Consider the following 24,445-nt stretch of genomic DNA (forward strand, 5'->3'; position numbering starts at 1 on the left):
AAAAAAAGAAATAAATAAATTAAACCAATAAATACATATATTTATGTATTAGTATCACCACATACGTAATGACCTGACCTATAAAACTGTCATGCTATTTAACTCTTTTAATTAACTTAATAAGAAAAAATAAGTGGGAAAAAAACTTTTTTTTTCATCATACCGCCAAAAAAGTAATATAAAACGCAATCAAAATGTCGAATGTTAATAAAATATCTCTGAAAACATCCTCTTGTCGCGCAAAATAACAAGCTGCCATGCAGCTCCTTCAGCGGAAATTAAGTTATAGCTGTCAGAATATGGCGATGCAGAAACTAATTTTTTTTTTCATTAAAGTTGTTTTTATTGTGTAAATGTGCCAAAACATAAATTTATATAAATGTGGTATCGCTGTAATCGTACTGACCCTAAAAATAAAGTTATCTCATCACTTTTACTATATGTTGCACGGCAAAAAAAGAAAAAAAAAACTAAAAACAATTCCTGAATTGCTGTTTTTTTTTTGTTCATTCTGACTCTCAAAAATCAAAATGGAAAGTGATCAAACAATGTTATGTGCCTGAAAATATGGTTTTTAAAAACTTTGGTTTTGCACATTTTTGTTAGAAAAAAAGAGAAATTGCTGATGAACTTTCAACCCTTCTAACTCTCTAAAAAAAAAAAAAAAATTGTATAACAAATTATGCTGATGTAAAGTATTGTATATACTCGTGTATAAGCCGAGATTTTCAGCACATTTTTTTTGTGTTGAAAAGGCCCCTCTCGTCTTATACACGAGTCACTGCCGGCGGGGGAGGAGTGGTGGGGGAGCAGAAGACATCATACTCACCCTCCTGGTGTCATCCCTGCATATCAGTCACTGCATCTTGGGCGTCGGCATCTTTCTGTCTTCCTTCCTGTGCTGAGTGATCACGTGGTACCGCTCATTAAAGTAATGAATATGCACGCGTCTTCACTCCCATAGGCGTGGAGCTCATATTCATTACTTTAATGAGCGGTATCACTGCTCAGTACAGGAAGGAGAACAGAAAGAGAGATGCCGGCACTGATATGCAGCGCCAGGAGAGTGAGTATGTGAGCCATGCGATATTCACCTGTCCCCATTCCACCACCACGCTGTGACGTTCAGATCAGAGGGCGCAATGACGTGGTTAGTGTGCGCCCTCTGCCTGAACAGTCACTGCAGACAGCCGGCGACACTGAGGAGGAGCGACGAGAGGTGAGTATGTAATTTTTTTTCTCTTTTGTTTTTTTTTAATCGCAGCAGCAGCATTATATGGGGCATATTTTAATATGGAGCATCTTATGGAGGCCATCATTAACCTTTGTGCAGAATTATAGGTGGCATATTTTAATAAAGGAGCATCTTATGGGGCCATTATTAACCTTTATGCAGCATTATGTAGGGCATATTTTAATATGGAGCATCTTATAGGGCCATCAGTATTTTTCGTGTAGCGTTATGTGGGGCATATTTTTGTATGGAGGGCCTTATGGGGCCCATCATGAACTTTATGGAGCATTATATGGGGCATATTTTGTACGGAGCATCTTTTGGGACTCCTGATTCAATATGGATATTCAAAAACTTTAACCTACTGATGTCTCAATTAATTTTACTTTTATTGGTATCAATTTTTATCTTTGAAATTTACCAGTAGCTGCTGCATTTCCCACCCTAGGCTTATACTCGAGTCAATAAGTTTTCCCATTTTTTTTGGGACAAAATTAAGTGCCTTGGCGTATACTCAGGTCAGCTTATACTTGAGTATATATGATAGACATGTTTCAACTGTTATTCATTATGTATTTTGTGTGATATAACTCTCATGTTTAAGGAAGGAAAAGTGCTACGAGACAAAAAGATAGGTTTTTGTCCTGATGAAGGGGTCCGGTGTGACCTTGAAACGCTTTGACCTGTAAACCTTTTAATAAAATCCATTGAATTAATCCTGAGTCCTTATTAGCAGTCCTTATTAGCAGCGCAGTTGATGACACCTCTTTCTTACTTTTTCTCAGGTTTAAGGGCATAAAAAATTTTAAGTTTAAAACTTTTCACAAATAAACGCAAGAAATGTCAGCCTAAAAAAATAAGCTACAATGTGTCTCAAAAAAATGCATCAGAATCGCTGGGATTAGTTGAAGCATTTCAGAGTTATTACTACATAAAGTGACACTGGTCAGAACTGTAAAATTTGACCTGGTCAGGAAGATGAAAACTGGCTGGATGGTGAAGGTGTTAAAGGGAACCTGTCAAGTAAAAAAAAAAACACTATTAACCTGCAGATACTGCTTTCTGAAGCAGTGCAGCCTTTACACTGAAAGCCCGGCTACTGAGAAGAAATGAACTTTATTTTTTCCGCCAGCCTCCGGCTTTCAGTTGTAGAAGTGGGCTTGTGCGACTTCAGTCAGCGCTCAGCACATAGTGAGCGGTGGCCTGTCAGGGGCTCCGCCCTCGAAAGGGGCGGTCAGGTGCGCCGTATCAACATTGAAATGACATGACAGGATGTGCGTAATAGGTGGCCGCCGTTGCCGTGGTGACGCGTTGCTACTATACAGCCGCCGCGACGGAGCGTCCGGCTGGCTAGTGACTATAGACTGGGGCACATGCGCAGTGCGCATCTGGGTGCAAAGGTTAGCTGGATTTAATGAGTTGGTACGCCAGTGTGCGTAATGCTCCACCCCGCACGGGGGCGGCCCAGCGCCCGGTGCGAACAGCAGGAGAGGAGGGCCAGCTCCCCACCCTCCGCTGCCGCAACATGCCGCCGATGTCATCCCCGCACGGGGTAGTGGCAGCATACGCACATGAAACATACTCGCCACAATGGCAACGCGTCCCAGCAGGCGAAAAATGATAGGCCGCTGGGGTGCATGCGCACTGTCTATCTGAGCAGAGGAAAAGAAGTGGAGCCAATGAGCTGGCGCATCACCGCGCGTGATGCTCCACCCCGTGAAAGGGCGGCCCGATGCACGGCGCAGGCAACGGGGAGGAGGACAATATGTCATCACTCCCCATCGCCGCGACGCTACAACGGTGCCGCCCCCACCCCGGGCCGGAGCAGCGCACGCGCGAGGTGCGCCCATACTGGACTCTAGATTACTGTATCCAAAAGAGACGCCAACAATACAACACTCCGTAGATAGTGATGGAGTGTAGCAAAAGATGTGGTCATGGCCATCCGTATGGTTCGCACTATATGAATAACCCCTACAAATGTGGGGATACCCAGGAAAAATATCTGTGACAACAAAAAATGCAAATTCACATGACAATAGAATGCCGTGCAGAGCTGACTGTCAGTCATTGCTGTGGCATGGTTACATCCACTTCTCACTATGCACTGAGCAGTGACGGAATCCCCTGCAGCCAACCCGTACGATTGAAAGCTGGAGGCTGTTGAGAAGAACAAACTTAATTTCCTCTTGGAAGCAAGGCTGCACTCCTTTTAGAATGCTATTACCTTATTATATTAATCCCATATCTGCAGCTTAATAGCATTTTAGGATATGACCTCTTTTCTTTATACCCCCAAGCCTGTTTTCACCTTCATAATCAGGCCAGAGTTTACAATTCTGACCAGTGTCAATTTCTGGTAAAAACTCTATAACTCTTCAGCGGATCCCACTGATTCTGAGGGTGTTTTTTCCTGACCTATTGTACTTCATGATACTGGTAATATTTGTTCAATAGAACTTGCGTTTATTTGTGAAAATGTTGGAAATTTTGCAAAAATGTTGAAAATGTTAGTTTCCAAACTTTTAATTTTTATGTCCTTAAACCAGTTATGTCACAGAAAATAGTTCTTAAATAATATTACCCACATGTGTACTTTACATCAGCACAATGTTGGAAGCATAATTTTTTTGTTAGGAAGTTAGAAGGGTTAAAAGTTGACGAGCGATTTTTTTTTTTTTTTTTTTTTCCTTTCCATTTTTCAAACAAAATTTACAAAACCATTTTTTGGGGGACAACGTCACATTTGAAATGAATTTGAAGAGCCTATATGAAGAAAATACCCAAAAGTGACTTCATTCTAAAAACTGCACTCTTCAAAGTAGTCAAAACCACATTCAATAAGTTTATTAACCCTTAAAGTGCTTCACAGGAATTAATGGAATGTGCAAGAAAAAAGTAAACATTTACCATATTTTTCGCTTTATCAGACCCTCCGGATCATAAGACGCACCCCAAATTTTGAGGCGAAAAATAGGAAACATTTTTTTTAAATACAATGGTGGTGCTTCTTATAATCCATGCGTCTTACTGCTTACCGGGGAGGTGGTTGTGTTGAAGCGGTGACCCAGGGTCGCTGCTAGAGGAGGCAGGATTGGGGTAATGCTGCAGGCCGCAGGCTGGGATGAAAAGATGTTCGGTACTGCTGCTGGTGTCTGGCGCTGCTGCCCGGTGCTCTACGGGTGTCTCTGGTGCCCAGCGGCACTGCAGGGGGTGTCCGGCGGTCCCCCTGCCCTTGTCCGGTGCTGCTGCCCGGTGCTCTTCTGGCGTCTCCGGTGCTGCGGGTGCCCGGACAGCGCTGCTCGTTGCTGCGGCGGTTTCCGGTGCTGCCGGGGCTCTGACGACATTTTGTGAAAGGTCAGAGCCCCTGCAGTCCCATGGTTTCCTGTGCGCTGGACTCCGGTAAAATGGCCGCTGGGCAGGGCGGCGCATGAGCAGATGGAGATCTCGGGAGATGACATTTCAGCGCTGGACATCCGCAGTAGCACCGCCGGGCAGTGGAGACACCCGCAGAGCACTGAGTAGCAGCGCTGGACACCCGCAGCACTGCTAGATACCCCTTCATCCCAGCCTGCCGCAACGGTACCAGTAAGGTACATTAACATTTTAGGATGCACCTCCATTTTGCCACATCAAGGCTCAGAAGGAAAGAGTCGCCTTTGGATTTTTGTAGCACAAAATAGGCTGGAATCATTAGCGGACACCATGTTTCCTTTGGAAAGCCTGCGATGTGCCCAAACAGTGGAAATCCTCCACAAGTGACCCGTTTTGGAAACAAGACATGTTAAGGAATGTATCTAGATGGGTAGTGAGCACCTTGAACCCACAGGTGCTTCACAGAAGTTTATACCATAGGGCCGTGGAAATAAAAAAAATGTTTTTAGCCCCAAATTTCGCATTTTCACAAGGGTAACAAGAGAAAATTGACTCCAAAAATGTTATGCATTTGTTCCTGACTACACCGATGCTCCATATATAGGAAAACACGACTGTTTGGGCGCACAGCTGGGCTCGTAATTGAAGTAGTGATGTTTTGGAACGTAAATTTCGATGGAATGGTCCGCAGGTGTCATGTTGTGTTTGGAGAGCTCCTGATGTGCCTAAACAGTGGAAACCCCACACAAGTGACACCACTTAGGGTATGTTTCCACGTTCAGGAAACGCTGTGTGTTTGATGCCGCATAGAGACGCAGCGTCAAACACGCAGCGTCCAGATGTTACAGCATAGTGGAGGGGATTTAATGCAATCCCGTCTCCACTATGCGTGGTAACACGTACCCGGCGGCCCTTTCGATTCCGGACATGCGGCGCGTATTTTTAGATCGCAGTATGTCCGTATACCTTGTGGCGACGCTGCGCCGCCGCAAGGTATAACACAGGGCCCTATGTGTGGGGTGCAAGGATTCCGGATGTGTGCAATGAACACGTCCGGCATCATCGCGTCTCCAGAAGGGGGCGAAGCTAGTTCGCCGCTCCGTCAAAACCGCCGGCCATCCTGAAGGTGGACACATACCCTCAGGAAGCTAGACCCCTCAATTGCTTCACAAAATTTTACAACGTTGATCTGTGAAAATGAAGAAGAAAAATTTTTTTCCCACAAAAATGTTTAGCCCCAAATATTTTCATTTTGACAAGGATATCAGGAGAAGATAAACCCCAAAATATGCAATTTTTCCTGAGTGCACTAACACCCTATATGGGGTTGAAAACTACTTTTGAGGAACAGCACAGAGCTTAACCCTGCTGTTCTGTTAGGTCAAAAATGACCGTTTTTGAAATTCTATAATGTTATAAAAATTCAGCGTGTGATTCTGAGACTTGAGGCTCCCTGACTTTTCGTCATTAGGGGGGTACTCTCTGTGGGAATTTTTTTTTTTAATTTTTGTTTACTTTATTTGGTACAATTTTTTTTACACTTGTACTGTTCGGTCAAAAATGACCAATAGGCCTTTATTCAGTTCTCCAGACAATTTTTGACAAAAATAAAGGTGCTATCACCTCATTTTGAACTATATATTGCATCTACTACTATTTATCAATGTATCTGACTACTTTTGGTCAGAAAAGATTTACACATACCAACATTTTCAAGTTGCGATACAGCCGACGGATTCGCTTCCAGTATAGCTATGCGCAATTTATTTCACTGGTTTTTATTTACCCTGCTGTTCATATAGATCTAGTTCCATTCAGTTGTCAACATTTCATATTGTAAATCATGATTTTCTGATTTTCCATGTGTTTGCTGGTTGTACAGTATTACACTGTGCAATGCTGTCCTAAGAAGAATTCACCTAAAGTGTTGTACTGTGAGCTTTTTCCTGCTGCAGGGTGGTGTCTGCTCTGATCTTATCTGTAGACAGATAACATAGCAGTGTAGAGTTTCAGTTCAGCTGGAGACAACACAGAGTGAGCAGAGGTTCAGACGTCAGAGCTCTGAAGTCCCATTTTTACAGGTATGTTACAGATAAATTATTCTTTTATTCTAAAATTATTCAATATTCTCACTGCTGTGATAAAATGGATGATAGGGGGTTAGCATTAGGGTTGTGTAGACTCAATGTCTGCTTATGAGTACATATTCTCACTGCTGTGATAGAATGGATGATAGGGGGTTAGCATTAGGGTTGTGTAGACTCAATGTCTGCTTATGAGTACATATTCTCACTGCTGTGATAGAATGAGTGCATGCCTCATTTTTGTTTGCGACGCTCCAGCACCATAATCACAGGGCATATCTCAATGTGTGACGGGACGTTATTGTGTGTATTGTTGCGAAATTGTTTTGATTTTTTTTTTTTCATTCATTGTTTATGGATATATTTTATTTTTTCATTCAACAGTGATGCCTTACAGCATGAGAAGAAGACACTTCACCCAAGCTGAATTGGAGGAGTTTATAAACGACTCCGATACAGACGAGGATGTCCCACCTGAAAATGTCTCCGAAGAGGAGGACAACATTAGTGAGGATGAAGATATTGCCGAGAACTCGGATTCTGAGGGTGAATCTGATGTGGAAACCCCGACAACCGGTCTGACGCAAGAAATCAATTCAAAAAACAAAGATGTCGTTTGGAAATTGCAGCCTCCTGCTCCGACTGGTAGAAGGTCTTCATCAAATGTCATCACAGATACTCCAGGTCCCACTAGATATGCAATTGCTAGAATTGATGACATTCAATCGGCATTCCTATTATTCATAAATATAGCCATGCAAAATATACTTATCCAAATGACAAACATTGAGGGAAAAAAGGTTTATGGCGATAAATGGAAGAACTTCGATGTGACGGCTATAAATGCTTACATCGGGTTACTTCTATTAGCTGGAGTATACAAATCATATGGAGAGTCCACTAAAAGTTTGTGGAATTCGGAAACGGGGCGCCATATATTTAGGGCCACCATGTCTTTAGAAAGATTCCACGAAATTTCCAGAGTTCTACGGTTTGATGACAAAACGGATAGATCTGAAAGAAGAAGCACAGATAAACTTGCCCCAATTAGGGATTTGTGGAGTAAATGGGTCGAGATACTCCCAAAATGTTATAATACCGTAGAAAATGTCACTGTTGATGAGCAGCTGGTGTCATTTAGAGGCAGGTGCCCATTCAGGCAATACATTCCAAGTAAACCAGCAAAATACGGTATAAAAATCTGGACTCTGTGTGACAGTAAAACATCATATGCTGCAAATGTTCAAGTATATATTGGAAAAAACCCTCTAGAAAGACCTGAAAAAAACCAAGGCATGAGGGTAGTTTTGGACTTGACCCATGGACTCAAAGGGAGAAACGTTACCTGTGACAATTTCTTCACATCCTACCAATTGGGGCAGATGTTACAAAAAAACAATATAACTATGCTGGGTACTGTACGAAAAAATAAACCTGAACTTCCACAGGGTATCCTCAATAAGAGAGACGTACACAGTTCAATGTTTTATTTTACAAAGGACACTACGGTAGTGTTGTACGTTCCCAAAAAAAATAAACAAGTTATCCTCATGAGCACCATGCACCATGATGCAAAAATAAGTGAGAGAGATGACAGAAAGCCAGACATGATTCTTCACTATAACGCCACTAAAGGTGCTGTTGACACATTAGACCAGCTTGTAGGCACGTATACATGTAAAAGAAAAACAAATAGGTGGCCTATGATTCTCTTTTACAACCTGATCGATGTATCTGCCTATAATGCCTTTGTATTGTGGCGGGAAATAAACCCCAAATGGCAAGAAAAAAAATTACACAAACGACGGCTTTTTATTGAGGAATTGGGGAAGTCTCTCACTAATCCATATGTAAAAACACGGCCACGAAATCCAAGAAATGAGAGTGCAGAAAAAGTGGCCCGACAAATTCGAGAGCATGGTGGGGACGGTGAGCCAACAGCTTCGACCACCACTGATACTGAAACTGCTTCCACCATCGCAACCAGCTGCAAGCGAAAAAGATGCTCATTCTGTCCAACGTCCAGTAACCATAAATCTAATATTATGTGTTGCAAATGTGCAAAATACTTGTGCAAGCGTCATGTAAATTATACATGTGATCAATGCAAGTAATACATTGATCGCATTTATCATTTGTTTTTTACAAAAAACCTTTTTTTTTTTGAAAAGTTTGTATATAGTTTAGAATAAAGAAAAGTTTTTATGTGCAATATGAAGCAAATATTGCAAAAAATGTTAATTTATTTGATTCAAAAAATAAAAGTTTTTGATTTAATTTTTCATCTGATTATTGAAAACCATGTTCACATACAGTAAAACAATGCAACAGGTAATCAAATAACACTTGAATTAGGTACAAATCACAACTTTGTTAGGTCCGGTCAAAAATGACCGGGAACAGTATAAGTGTATAAAAAACGTTTTTTGCCATTTTATAGAGAAAAAAGCTTTTTTTTTTTTTTTTTTGCCTTTGAAAAAAGTATATCTACATAATGTTTGATATTATTACTTATAGTTAACATTTAGATCAAGATTTTTTTTTTATCTGCAAAAATAATCAATTTTTACAAAAATCAAAAAATTACCATGTTCCCTTTTGGATATAAAAAAAATATAAAACAAGCTTTGTATTTATTTTTTTTTCTGGTATTTGAACAACCATCTTCACAAGCAATATAATAGTGCAAAAACTGTTTAAAAAAACCACTTAGATTAGCTAAAAATGATTATTTTATAAGGACGGTCAAAAATGACTGGGAACAGTACAAGTGTATGTGAAATCTAAACAGAACAGCAGGGTTAAAAGGGAAGAAACACCATATTAGAGTTTAGATTTGATAGGAATGGGTTGAGGATACCATGTCACATTGGCATAGACCCTCAAGTGCCAGAACAAGAGAACCTCCCCCCTCCTCCCCATAAATGATCTCATTTTATAAACATAACTGGTCTCAGTTAAGCAGTGTCCTTCTTTTCAGAAGTGCACAAAACTGTGGCAGACCGCAATTTATGCATGCCTAAACAGACACTGCTGGATCACTGTGCCTAAATCTGCTTCACTATAGGGAATCTTCTGCCGGGGGTTTTGTCTGAATCACGTATTTCAGAGATTTATACCCCGGTGTAAGTGCCAGGGTTGATGTGAGCCGAACCTTACTGTCAACTTTGGGAGGCAGAATGAACAAATCAACAGCAAGTGAAGAATTTACTTATTTTTATGCTGTTCTTCATGCGTTAGAAATGATTAGACGACTTTATTCTTCTGGCTGGTGCAATACCAGATTTATAGTGGTTTTATATGTTTGGCTGCCATCACTCACTAAAAAAAAACTTTTTTCGTAATAACTAGTTTTTGCATCAATATATTTTGAGAGCTATAATTTTTCCATGTTTCGTCCCGACAAATTCATTTGAGGGCTTGTTTTTTTTGTGGGACAAGTTAACATTATTATTGGTACAATTTTCGGGCACATAACATTTTTTGATTGCTTCCTATTCCAGTTTTTGGGAGGCAGAATGAATAAACGCCAGCAATTCAGGATTTTTTTTTTTTTTGAAAATGCAATATTGTGTGGTAAAATTGATAAGGCAGCTTTATTCCTCAGGTCAGTACGACTACATTGATACCACACTTAAAGGGCCACTGTCACCCCCCTCCAGCCATTATAAACTAAAAGAGCCACCTTGTGCAGCAGTAATGCCATGTCTATTCAGCTGATCGTGCCTCCTCCTCCTCATAGCAATCGCCGGGACGATCAGCTGAATAGACAGAGGCTGTAAGGCGGGGGACCTGGGTGACAGTGACACACGCAGTGCGCATGCCCAGGAATCCTAGCCCCGCACTGTGCATAATGCATAACACAGTGCGGGGCAGGGATTACCGAGGTGGGTGGCCGCACTGCCAGCAAAGGCGCAGTCTGCAAGCCTGGCTGGGACGTCAGACCGCCAGAGCTTACTGCGCCTGCCCCACAAAGATTTACACAGCGCAGGCGCCGGATTTGAAGAGAAAACAGCGCGGAGGGGGCGGCGCCGAAAGCCCCTGAAGATGTGAGTGATGGCAGAGTACCGTTCAAGCTGGGGATTGAGGACCTGCCTCCGTGGACAAAGATAGGTATTTTTGCAAAGTTTCAAAGCGCTTTATTTTATTAATACCTGAACACAAAACTAAAACAACCACCTTGTTAGAATGCGGCATTACTGCTGCACAAGGTGGCTCTTTTAGTTTATAACGGCTGGAGGGGGGTGACAGTGGCCCTTTAAATCTATGTTTTACCGCTTTTATTTACACAATAAAAACTATTTTATAGAAAAAAATAAATATTTTCGCATCACTTTATTCTACAAGCAGGACAAGCCCCTCAGCCAACTTTCTCGGGATTCAGCACTCTGAATATAAAAAGCTCCACTATGGCCTAATAAGGTGCTGTGTTTTGGGAAGCTGGGCGCCTCATTGTAAATATTGTTTGCATTGCAAGGGTTTGGGCAAAAATGTAAAGGCAATTTGTCCGTAGCATCAACCTTCCTGTTTGATGGGCATGAAAGTCATAATGAGCTAAATATAATGATACTTGATAACGGCAATCTGATGTCTTATTCCAGAGCAAATTATATTTTTCTTTTATGGAAATGAGCTGTTAAGACCTTTGACATTAAATCTACCTCCAGATCTTCTTTTAAATGAAAGAGGGTGTTACCAGTGTCAGACATGTAGATCAGGACAGCAGACTGTTAGTCATTACATGTCTTAGACTGGTAACTCCTCATCCCTTCATTTAAAACAAGCCTTTGAGGTAGATTCTCAAGATCTATGTCCGACCGAAAGATCTTAACAACTCATTTACATATTAATAAGAATGTGGCTTTCTCTGCAATCAAACATCCGGTCACAGATATCAAGGTATCATTTTATTCTGTTCTGTATGCCCATCTAGACAACTTAAAAGGGTTGATCTTAGTGACAAATATCCTGTAAGTATCTTTTTTTCTTAATGCAATCTGTACTGCATATAACTGTTATTCTTTGTAAAACTGTGTTTTGTTTTTCACAATAACAGATTATGGGATATAGAATGTGGAGCATGCTTACGGGTTCTAGAAGGCCATGAAGAACTTGTGCGTTGTATAAGATTTGACAACAAGAGGATCGTCAGTGGAGCATATGATGGGTAAGTATTAGACTATAGTGTGTGTGTATTACAGAGTAAAAGGATCTTTTCAAATTAGTATTAAATGATGAGCACAACAGTGGTTAAAATAAAAGCCTACAAATCTGTAGATATAAAATTGTCGTTAGTCATATCATTAGGCTCATCTTTAGCAATGGAAATAATCAATACAATATCACACTGGAATGAAGTACAGATTTCTCAATCACAGATTATACTATGGGTTTTTTTTTTTTTTAATACTGACTTCTTTGGACTCTCTGGCCTTAATGGCATTCATTATGGGTGGAAGAAAGGTGATTCCGGCAGCTAAACAGGAAAGAGTTCTCTACAGTTAAAGCAGTCAGACTGTGGAATGCCGACCACAAGAGTTAGTACTGGCAGACACTATAACAGCTTTTAAAAAGGGCTGGATGATTTCCTCAATACAATCGGTGGAGAAAGGTTGAGCTTGATGGACCTAGGTGGACATTGGGTAGCGTTTCAGTTACAAAAAATAAAATTAAGTACAACTCTTATCAAATCTACTTATGAGATAAAAACCTCTAAAGATAGGGTTTACAGGCAATATATACACATCAGAAAGCAGTGCCATTTTGACTGGTTTTTCATATCGAACAATCTCGAAGGTTACTGATGAGGGATGCTTGCAAAATATGTATTGATGTTTTCTGATTCCCTAACTTCCCACTTATGAAGATTAGGGGTCTCCTCACTCTAATCAGTAGCCACTCTCTTGGCATTTTTTTCAGTGCTTTTAAACTAAATGTGTGTGTGTGTGTGTGTGTGTGTGTGTGTGTATATATGTGTGTGTGTGTATATATATATATATATATATATATATATATATATATATATATATATATATATATATATATATATATATATATATATATATATATACACACATACAAACATACATACAGTGTTTTGGGTGCAGATTAAATGTTTGCTTTGTCTGCAGAACATGTTTAATAAAGTTAGTTTTATTCACCAAAAATGTAACAAAGTACTGTAAAAAGCAGTTTTCCTGACTTCGACTCCACAGCACTGCCTCACTACTGAGCAAGTACAGTTGGGAAAATAAGTATTTGATACACTGCTGATTTTGCAAGTCTTCCCACCTACAAATATTGGAGAAGTTTGTAATTTTTATCGTAGGTACACATCAACTGTGACACAAATCTCGCATTTTATTGCATAAAATAAGTACCGTATTTTTCTGACCATAAGACGCACTTTTTTTCTCCAAATTTGAGAGGGTGCGTCTCATGGTAGGGATGTAACGTGGGGAGGGGGCAGCAGCGAATGGGATTGCACTGGAAGGTAGGAGGCAGAAAAATGTCCCTGCCTGGCTTCAGGAATCAGCACTGGGGAAACCACATGGTCCCGATCATTAAAGTGCAGTGAATATTCATTAGCTGCTTCCCCGCCCACCTGTCAGCTGAGCAGTGAGTCAGGAGCAGCAAATGAATACTCCTTCACAAGGACACACATGGTTTCCCCAGCGCTAGATTCCTGCAGCAGCTGGGGAGATCTGTGTGTCTGGTGAAGGAAGAGACAGCAGCAGGGGCCAGAGGGGACAAGATCGCTGCATACCTGCCTGCCGGGGCTGTGCTGTATGCTGAGTGCTCCAGCACAAGGACCTGTGTGATGTCATGAAGAGGGCGGGCTGGAGTATCACATGGCAGCACAGGGCCCTCCCTCTTCTGATGTCATCACAGGTCCTGCAGTCACCACATTGCAATCTGCAAGCTTAGTCCTGTGCTGTGGAGAGGCAACAAGAGGGAGCGCTCTGTGGTGTCATGGGATGGGATGGTCCAGCATTTTACCTCACCACAGTGTGGCTGGCTGCCACAATTAAAAGGCTAGTCACTACAACACACAATAAAGCACTCTGCCACTTCTGTGGTGAACTATAACTCCCAGCATGCCATAGGTTCTGCAGGACATGCTGGGAGTTATTGTTCTCCCAATGGGATCTCAAAGCAGAACTCCAGTGTTATTTTTCTGTGCTGGAGTGGTGCTTTAAATATAAGCCCTGTGCCCCCATTCTTATACTCACCCTCCAGCATCTTCATACATTACTTTACAGACACCACACTGGTCCCGCAGCACCATCTTCTACCCGCAGCTTCCAACATAATAACATACTATTCTATATAATAACACCACATATAATAGTATGTTTGTTATTAAATATTTTACCACCTTTTTTGCTTCAAATATTTTTTTCCCTATTTTCCACCTCTAAAACATGGGTGCGTCTTTTAGTCCGGTGCGTGTTATAGTCCGAAAAATACGGTATTTGTTACAGTAGGAAAACAGAACTCTATATTTGGCATAGAATCCTTTGTTTGCAATTACAGAGGTCAGATGTTTTCTGTAGTTCTTGACCAAGTTTGCACACACTGAAGCAGGGATTTTGGCCCACTCCTCCATACAGATCTTCTCCAGATCTTTCATGTTTTGGGCTGTTGCTGGGCAACATTGAGTTTAACCTCCCTCCAAAGATTATCTTTTGTCTTCAGGTCTGGAGACTGGCTAGGTCACTCCAAGACCTTGAAATTCTTCTTACGAAGCCACTCATTGCCCTGGCTATGTGTTTTTGGGTCGTTGTCTTGCTCTTACTGAGGGAAGGAGTTTGTTATAAAAAATCTCACGATGTATGACCCCATCCATCCTCCCTTCAATACTTTGCAGATGTCCTGTCCCCTTTGCAAAAAAGCACCCCTAAAGTATGATGCTTGCCTCACCATTCTTCATGGTTGGGATGGTGTTCTTGGGGTTGTACTCATCCTTCTTCCTTCAAACATGGGGAGTGGAGTTAATGCCAAAACATTTTATTTTTTTCTTATCTGAACACATAACTGTGACAACCCAGCATTTTAATTAACCAGATGTCTATGTTCAGTAAACCAACAGTTATTGACTGTTATCTATACGTTTGGAGAAAGCCAGAATTAGGACCCACCGGTCACCTGGCACCATGGAGATGTTTAGAGAAGCCAGGATGTCACCCTTCCGGTCACCTGGCCTTGTACCTCAATGGACTTTTATCTTCCTTAGCTTGCCATTTCCTCCTCTCTGCGTGACACAGGTGGGGGTAGTCAGCCCTGGAAGTTCTGAAGTCACAGCTGCTGTTATCCCGTCGAGTCAGCAGAATGATGAGACTCTGTAATTTTGCACCATCTTGAATATTTTGATGGGACTGTTCTATATGCTATTGTTTGTTGGTGGTTCAGTAAACTGTTGCCACACTGGTTTACCCTCCCCTGTGTTGTTTGAGTAGTATTATGCCCATGGTAAAAGGAGAGCGGGCATTCGGTGGGATGTGACCTGGTCCATGTGGTTTCGGTTAGCGGACAAGGGCACCCACTAACCCTCCATGTCTCCACAATGACCTTCTCCCATGCCTCCACTGGATCATCCATTGGTGAACTTCAAACGGGCCTGGACATGTGCTGACGTGACCAGGGGCACCTTGCGTGCCCTGCAGGATTTTAATCCATGACTGATTAGTGTGTTACTAACGGTAATGTTTGAGATTGTGGTCCCAGCTCTCTTCTGGTTATTGACCAGGTTCTTGGCCAGGTCCTCCTGTGTAGTTCTGGGCTGATTCCTGACGTTCCTCAGAATGATCCTTTTCCCTTCCCCCATGACGGCACACCTGAGAGAGGGGATCCGCCCAGCCAGGACAGGAAACCCTACTGAAAATAAAAGGGCGGTACCTCTCCCTCGCTTCAGTTGGGTTTCCTGTCCTGACAGGGACCCTCTTACTGAACACGGCGGTTCACTTACCCAGGTCCCGTCCCGGCGTGGTAGAATCAGGCAGCGCCTGTGCGTCGGGTTCGGGAGTCTGGAAGCGCCGTCCACAGGTCCCCCGGGTCTCTGCGTCCGAGCGGGCGTTGAGCAGCATGGTCAGAGGGCTGTGTTCCCTTCCATGGCTGCCACGCCGCACTCCCCTCTCTGCCGGCGTCCAGGTGCGGTGGCCGCTTCCGGGTCGCTCGTCTGACGTCACGCGCAAGGCACGCTGGGAATGGGCGTGCCCGCGTGACGTCGGGGGCGGGCGCCGGATCCAAGATGGCGGCGCCCATGATGAGAACGCCGGCCGGTGAAAGGGAACTCCCGGCGGCACGGCAGAGAGTGGGAGGGGGTTAATTTGGGCACCGAAGGAGGCGGGGAGTGCAGTGGTCCCCCCATAAAAGGGGGTTAGACCACAGAAGACGCGCTCATGTCCATAAACTTCACCATGGAAGTAGGACAACAGGAGCAGCAGCAGCAGCCGCCTTCACAGCAGCAGCAGCAGCAGCAAATGGAGCTCTCACCAGATGCCTTGCCGAGCCACCAGCATACCAAGAGCAGCCGCTCAAGTGGTAGGAACAGCAGTCGTTCTGTCCGGCAGGATTCGTCGCCGTCCAGGAGGGACGCTTCACATGCATCTGTCCAGCCTCCAAAATCGGTACCCTTGATTGTCGGTAGTGGTGAGTGATCTACGTGAATGTCGCCCTTATGGTAACAGGGTCCATTTTTGTCTGTTTTGATCACTAGGGGTCCAGGAAAGCGGTTGGTAAAACAAAGAACCGAGAGTGTGCCCTTTGTAGAAACCCGCTTGCAGTTCAGTGGCAGAAGGATCTCTGTGCTGACTGCATTACTAAAACCATACAAGAAGAGACCCCTAATTTTGCCACTAGCCTAAAAGCCATAATACAGGCTGAAATAAGACTCCTTAAAATTGGCCCTTAGCGAACCAAGAAGGAGAAGCCGTAAGGCGTCCACAGACTCAGATGCCTCTCAGAGACAGGGGAGTCATAAAACATCCCGGTCTCCCTCTACCTCCTCGGCCTCTGTCCAGTCTTCAGATTCCTCCTTGGACAGTGATTCAGGAGGTCGTCCATGTTTCCCAACTGAGGACGTAGATAAACTGGTCAAAGCAGTTAGATCTGCAATGGGGCTTAAAGAGGAGAAGACACCTAGGTCACTAGAAGATGTCATGTTTGGTGGCCTAGAAGAAAAAAGGAAACGCACGTTTCCGGTTAATGCAAAAATAAAAGCATTAATTGACAAAGAGTGGAAAAAGCCCGAAAAAATGGGTTCCTTGCCCTCTTCATCCAAAAGGAGATATCCTTTTGAGGATAAAGACTCTGAGTCCTGGGAAAAAATCCCTAAGATTGACGGGGCAGTAGCCAAATGTTTAAAAAGATCATCCCTTCCGTTAGAGGACTCTGGTGTTCTCAAAGACCCGCTTGATAAGAAAGCAGATAGTTTCCTGAGACACATCTGGGAAGCCTCAGCGGGGGGCCTTAAGCCGGCGATTGCGGGAACATGTACGGCCCGTGCCCTAATGGCCTGGCTACATCAGGTAGAAGATCAGCTGAAAAACAAAGTACCCAGAACTGACATCCTTGCAAATATTTCTTTGCTACAAGGAGCAGCAGCTTTTTTGGCAGACTCTTCTGCGGATTCCGCAAGACTAACAGCTAGAGCCGCGGGTTTGTCCAACGCGGCAAGAAGAGCCCTCTGGCTCAAAGGTTGCCCGGGGGATTTGCCATCTAAACACAAACTGTGTTCTATTCCATGTGACGGCCAACTTCTCTTCGGGAAAAAACTTGAAGACATCCTGGAACATGCAGGAGATAAAAAGAAAGGTTTTCCCAACATCCCTAAAGATCCTAAAAAACCTTTTTTTCGGAGGAGAAGATATAATAGAGGTCGCCCCCCAGGGGAGAGGAAAAGTTGGGATTTTAGAGATAAAAGAGGATCGGGCTATATGTTTAAAGGCCCCTCCACATCGGCAAAAAAATCCCCCCAATGACATTACGCCAGAAGTGGGAGGAAGACTCTCCCTCTTCTTTCCGGCCTGGGTTAATATCTCCCCCAGTATCTGGGTCACAAACATCATCAGAGACGGCCTAAAAATAAAATTCGTCTGTCCTCCCAGACGAAACTTCATAATAACTCCCCGACGGAAGTCTCAGCAGGAACAATCTGCCCTAGAAACCGAGATCTTGGGACTTGTCCACAAAAAGGTTCTTCAGGAAGTCCCGGTTCAGGAGGAAGGAGAGGGGTTTTACTCCCCCCTCTTCTTGATCCAAAAACCGGATGGTTCTTGGAGAACTATTATAAATCTAAGGAAGCTCAACCAATCCATAGAGAACTACACTTTCAAGATGGAGTCTATAAACACGACCATAAAACTTCTCTTCCAACACTGCTTCATGGCAGTAATAGACTTAAAGGATGCTTACTACCGTATACCAATACATCAGGAATATCGGAAATACTTGAGGGTAGCTCTCTATATTCAAAATCAGGTAAAGCATTTTCAATATACAGCTCTTCCATTCGGCCTGTCTACAGCCCCCAGAGTTTTCACCAAAGTGATGGTGGAAGTGATGTCATACCTCCGGTCCCGGGATGTAGTAATTGTCCCATATCTGGACGCTTTCCTGGTAATAGGGAGGTCAGAGTCCCACTGCACTCATCAAATATCAGTGGTAACATCAACTCTAATGGAGCTGGGTTGGATAATAAACCTCCCCAAATCCAGACTACTGCCAGTAAAAATACAGTCCTTCCTGGGGTTAATACTGGACTCCGAGCGTCAGCTCTGCCTCCTTCCACAAAACAAAGTGGACAAGGTAATAAACCTGACCAGTACAGCAATACGTCAACCCGCAATGACTCTCAGAAAGGCGATGTCCCTTCTAGGCTCGTTAACATCGTGTATACCGGCAGTAGAATGGGCACAATTCCACCTAAGACATCTACAGTGGGAAGTTCTCTCAGCTCAAAGACTGTTAAGAGGGCATTTAGAAGGAAATCTATGTCTCTCCCTGAGCGTAAGGGATTCCCTAGCTTGGTGGACTGTAGAACACCACCTGACAAAGGGGGTCCGGTGGAAAAATCCGGTCATAGACATCATCACGACCGACGCAAGCGGTACAGGTTGGGGAGCTCATCTGAGATCTCACTCTGTACAAGGTACCTGGTCCATACGAGAAAAAAACTATGGATCAAACGAAAAAGAGCTATGGGCAGTGGAGAAAGCCCTAAGACATTTTCTCCCTTTACTCCAGGGTCGCCATACTCGAATCCTAACAGACAATCGAGCAGTGGTGGCGTATGTCAATCATCAGGGGGGAACGAGGTCCAAAGGCCTCATGAATGCGTCAAAACTCCTCTTCCAACTGGCGGAACAACACCTGTTATCTCTGTCGGCACTACACATCAGGGGCATAGAAAACACTCAAGCAGACTTCCTGAGTCGCAGAGGCTTAAGACAGGGGGAATGGTCCTTAAACCCCCCAGATATTTCAACAAATAGTCCAAGCCTGGGGCTCACCAGAAATTGACTTGTTTGCCAATTCTCACAACAAAAAAGTCAGAAAATTCTGCTCCTTGAATCCAAGAGAACATCCCTTCGCAGTAGATGCCCTACTAATACCTTGGAAGTTTTCTCTGGCCTACGCATTCCCCCCGATAGTGATGATCCCAGCTGTGATCCGGAAGATCAGAGAGGATCAGGCGAGGATTATCCTCATAGCTCCATTTTGGCCAAGGAGACCATGGTTCTCCCTTCTAAGACAGATGTCGGTAACAGATCCATGGATTTTGCCAGAAATTCCGGACCTACTAACCCAGGGCCCAGTAACCCACTCTCAGGTGAAGGGCTTCCATCTGGCAGCCTGGAATTTGAGAGGGCGTTACTAAGTCGCCATGGATTCTCACCAGGTTTAATCTCCACCCTGTTGAAAAGCAGAAAACCCATAACTTCTAGAATCTATGGTAGGACATGGAAAAAATTTCTTGACTTCCTGGGTGAACCATTGGGGGAGGTGGCTCCAGTGGGTCCTATCCTAGAATTTCTGCAAGCCGGATTACATCTTGGGTTAGCAACCAGCACCCTTAAAGTTCAGGTTTCAGCCTTGGGGGCCCTGTATAACTGTAATCTTGCCTCAAATAGATGGGTTTCACGATTCATAAAATCTTGCAGTAGATCTCGGCCGGTCGTTATCCCAAAAATCCCTCCTTGGGATCTAAATTTGGTCTTAGAAGCTCTAACTAAACACCCTTTCGAGCCCTTACAGGAGTTATCACCTAAGTTACTTACCCTTAAAACAGTTCTTCTAGTAGCCCTAACATCGGCACGTAGGGTAAGTGATTTGCAAGCCCTGTCAATATCCCCTCCTTATACTCAGGTTTTTGATGACAGGATCGTTCTAAGACCAGACCCGGCTTATCTCCCCAAGGTGGTTCAAAAGTTCCATAGGACTCAAGAGATTACCTTACCATCTTTCTGTAGTAATCCCAAAAATCCAGGGGAACAAAAGTTCCACATGCTAGATGTGAGAAGATCTATGTTACAGTAGATATCTATGACTAGTCAGTGGAGGAAAGACCAAACCCTATTCATAGCCTTTCAGGGTAGCAAAAGAGGGTGTGGGGTAGTTAAAAGTACTATTGCAAGATGGATTAGGGAGGCCATTAGTTTATCCTACTCTGCGGGTGGCACTCCGGTTCCTGAAGGCATCAAGGCTGACTCTACCAGAGCCATGGCTACCTCCTGGGCGGAAAAGGCTGAGGTATCAATTGATCAAATTTGCAAGGCTGCTACCTGGTCCTCACCCTCAACTTTTTTCAAGCACTACCGGCTAGACCTTTCCTCCTCTGCTGACCTAACCTTTGGTAGAAGGGTACTCCAAGCAGTGGTCCCTCCCTAAGGTTTCATTCTACAAAAGTCTCTCAGGTGTGCCGTCATGGGGGAAGGGAAAACACCAGGGTTACTTACTGGTAACAGGTTTTTCCGGAACCCATGACGGCACCTGTATATTCCCCCCCTTTATCACCTTTTCGGTGTGCACTATTGTTTTGGGTGCTTTTTTAGTTAATATGATGTGGTGTTGGATTGCCATGTGTACTAACCAGGGGGGCCTCTCATGCTCTGAAAACCAACTGAAGCGAGGGAGAGGTACCGCCCTTTTATTTTCAGTAGGGTTTCCTGTCCTGGCTGGGCGGATCCCCTCTCTCAGGTGTGCCGTCATGGGTTCCGGAAAAACCTGTTACCAGTAAGTAACCCAGGTGTTTCCCCATGAGGTAAGATTTTGCATGGAGCCCCAGACCTAGTAAGATTGACAGTCATCTTGTGTTTCTTCCATTTTGTAATAATTGTACCAACAGTTGTTTAAACCCATAATCCTATTTAGGTAGGCAATAAGCACTTCAATACGTAATTAAACACATAATCTACCAAACAATGGTACAAAGTGACTAGGAAAGTGTTAGAGGATAAAAGAATTATTTTTTTTAAATACAGAAATTTAAAATTAAAGATGGGGAAAAGGGAAAATACCTCCAAAATATTCAGGAATGATACAGTCAGATGGAATGAATCAATAATACTGCAAATTTAGGAAAAAACTGTATGTGTTAGGCTACTTTCACACTAGCGTTAACTGCAAACCGTCACAAAAACGTCTTTTTGCCGAAAAAACGGATGCGTCAAAAAAGTGCAAAATGTATGCAACGCATACAGCATTTCGACGGATCCGTCTATTTGGGGATGTCTGGCCAATTAGCTAAAAAAAATCCTGTTTCTGAGCATGCTCAGTAGAAAAAAACGTATTGCAGCGCTGCATTGCGTCGTACGACGTGTCTCGACGCATCCGTTGCTCATAGACTTTCATTGTAGCCAAAGACGCATGCCGATGGATGCGCCGAGACACGTTTTTTTGTCGGAGCCAAAAAACGTTGCAATCTACGTTTTTCCAGACGACGTGTCGCCTAATTTCGACGCATCCGTCGAAAGACGTATACCGACGTATGCAAATCCGTCGCAATGCGTCGCCAATACAAGTCTATGGGGAAAAAACGCATCCAGCAAAATATTTTGCTGGATGCGTTTTTTTCTGCAAAACGACGCATTTTAACGTATTGCAGTTAACGCTAGTGTGAAAGTAGCCTTAGCCTGCTGGGTGGAAAAAGAAAAAAATCCACCTATGCAGAAATATTATCTCATTAGCATTATTTCAGCGGCTTTTCCAAAACTATACATATAGCATTACAGCAACCAAAACCAGGATAGATAAAGTAAAATACTTTGTAAATAAGAGCCTGCTTGAAGGAAAAAACAAATCACTATATATAGCAAAGACACTTGAGGTGAGATGGCTATGGTGTATTTGTAACTTTTTTCTTTTTCCACCCAGCAGGCTAAGACATACAGTTTTTTCCTAAATTTGCAGCAGGGCCGGTTCCAGGTTTTTGAGGGCCCCGGGCGAAAGAGTCTGTGGGCCCCCCCCCCCCCCCTTTAACACATACCCGATTTATGATGCACAGATACGGCAGAGAAATGTATAGTACAATGCCAGATTTCACTTCTTACATGAGTGACAGCTATTGTAAATTCTGCAGTGTATATATACAGGACAGGAGGAGTGGTACTGTGCAGTGTATATATACAGGAGGAAAGGTGCTGTGCAGTGTATATATACAGGAGAGGTGCTGTGCAATGTATACATACAGGAGGAAAGGTGCTGTGCAGTGTATATATACAGGGGGAAAGGTGCTGTGCAGTGTATATATACAGGAGAGGTGCTGTGCAGTGTCGTGAGCAGGGCGTTGTTGTATCAGAAAATCTTTTCTGTTTTAAGTTTTTCTATGAAACAAAGACTTTTCTACATAAACAACGTTGTTTGGTTTTGCGGCCCTAACAGATCTGTGCTACAAAGTAACATCGCTCGGGCATTAATGAGGGACCTGATGCTGAATCCTTTCCACAAACCCTAATGACCCAATTAGTGCCCCGTCATTAGAAGCTCATTAAACGCCTCCCTGTCCCGAGCAATCATGTACAGTATGGGGGGATCCTGCAGCCCACCCGTGACTGCTCCATACCATACACTGCCCTCTGTCGCTCTCACTATTATCCTGTGCATTTCTCCTTCATCGTTACCCCATGTTACACTTGTCACCCCCCACTACAGAGTAGCAGGGCAGCCAATGTCACCCCCTCCCGGACCCTAATGGCAGCAGGAAATGTCTGCTCCTCTATTGGGTTGGAACCTGATTTAATCAAGGAATAATGTGGATTTGTTGCCGGTGGCTGCAGGGGAAGGGTTAAGTGATGCCATGTCCTTGGTGGGAGCAGTGGCAGCTGCTGGGACCTGGACAGACACAACCAATGTTGCTGTGACTGCACAGTGTGACCTGGAGGAGAGAAGCTGAGACTCCGGAGCAGAAATCACCCACATGCCAGCACTGGGCAGAGTCCCTCCAGTCACCAGCATGGGGCCACGGGGCCCCAACCTACAGCCCACATGGCAGCAGCTCCCCTTCCTCCTGGCATCTGGTTAACCCCATTTATGCGGGTCAGATTGTTATATTTAAGGTTTAGCAATAACCTTCATACAGATGGGAAGGGGTTAAGCTTCTTCCTACCCCACTGGTGCAGGTTTGGTGCAGCATGCATGTATTCTGGGGTTCTGGGAGAGCTGGGTGGCTGCAGGCTGCACCCCACCAGCTGCTCCTCCAGACATCACCCACATTTTTAGGCAGCAGAGACAGACAGCAGCAGACTGAGCCACAGGACCAACTGCAATTATTGCTGGATACCTTTGCACTCTGGTAGGACTAGCTCCTCCGGAATCTTCCTGATAAGTTCAGCTCAGCAGCACTGTCTGCAGCCAGCCAGGGGCCAGAGCAGAGAACTGCTCTCTCCGCCCACAAACAGTCAGGCTGGCTGCCTTCTCTTAACCCCTATGTGTGCCTGCCTGGCTGCACTGACTGAGTGAGAAGATGCTTGTGTCAGAGCTGGCACATAGGGGTTAAGAGAACGCAGCCAGCAGTGACTTTGTGGGCGGAGAGAGCATGTTATCTCCTGCTCTGCTCTCCCAGCTGCTAGTGGGCCCCCCTTTCTTCCCAATAGTGATGGGCAGTCCGGCTCTTTTTGGTGATCCAGCTCTTTCGGCTCTGCTCACCATAAAGAGCCGGCTCTTTTGGCTCGCGAACCGGCTCTTTTTCAAAATAAAAATCCGTTTTCCATAGTCCTTGCTCCAGGTGTTTGCCTGTACAGTGAGGGCCTCATTATACACCTGTAGAAGTATCTAGTGAAGCAGTACAGACTGTTTTTTAGCATTGCTATTTCCTCAGATTGTTAGCTCTTGTGAACAGGGCCCTGCTACTCGGTTGTAGTCTTATGTATTACTTTCTAAGGGCTTGTTTTCACATGCGAGGAACACGTCCGTGTCTCGTATGTGAAATCCAAGCTCTGGCATCGGCACTCCAGAGCGGAGCGTGCGGCTCCATGTGTTGCTATGCGGCCGCACGCTCCGCTCCGAAGTGCCGGCGCCAGAGCTTGGCTTTCACATGCGAGACACGGACGTGTTCCTCGCATGTGAAAACAAGCCCTAAGGCCGGGATCACACATGCGAGAAACACGTCCGTGTCTCGCATGTGAAAGCCAAGCTCTGGCGCCGGCACTTCGGAGCGGAGCGTGCGGCCGCATAGCAACACATGGAGCCGCACGCTCCGCTCTGGAGTGCCGATGCCAGAGCTTGGATTTCACATACGAGACACGGACGTGTT

The 24,445-nt window shown here is 44.1% G+C and overlaps 1 protein-coding gene across 3 annotated transcripts in view; it reads left to right on the plus strand.

Moving 5' to 3' along the window:
- Nucleotides 1–24,445, plus strand: part of FBXW11 (F-box and WD repeat domain containing 11) — a 139,182-nt gene that overhangs the window by 100,161 nt on the left and 14,576 nt on the right. For all 3 annotated transcript variants that reach the window (XM_069763855.1, XM_069763853.1, XM_069763856.1), the window contains one exon: nucleotides 11,750–11,860. In XM_069763855.1, the coding sequence (XP_069619956.1) occupies nucleotides 11,750–11,860 (111 nt within the window). The remainder of the gene's footprint in view (nucleotides 1–11,749; nucleotides 11,861–24,445) is intronic.

The sequence above is a fragment of the Ranitomeya imitator genome, chromosome 4, assembly GCF_032444005.1.
Source record: "Ranitomeya imitator isolate aRanImi1 chromosome 4, aRanImi1.pri, whole genome shotgun sequence".
NCBI lineage: Eukaryota > Metazoa > Chordata > Amphibia > Anura > Dendrobatidae > Ranitomeya > Ranitomeya imitator.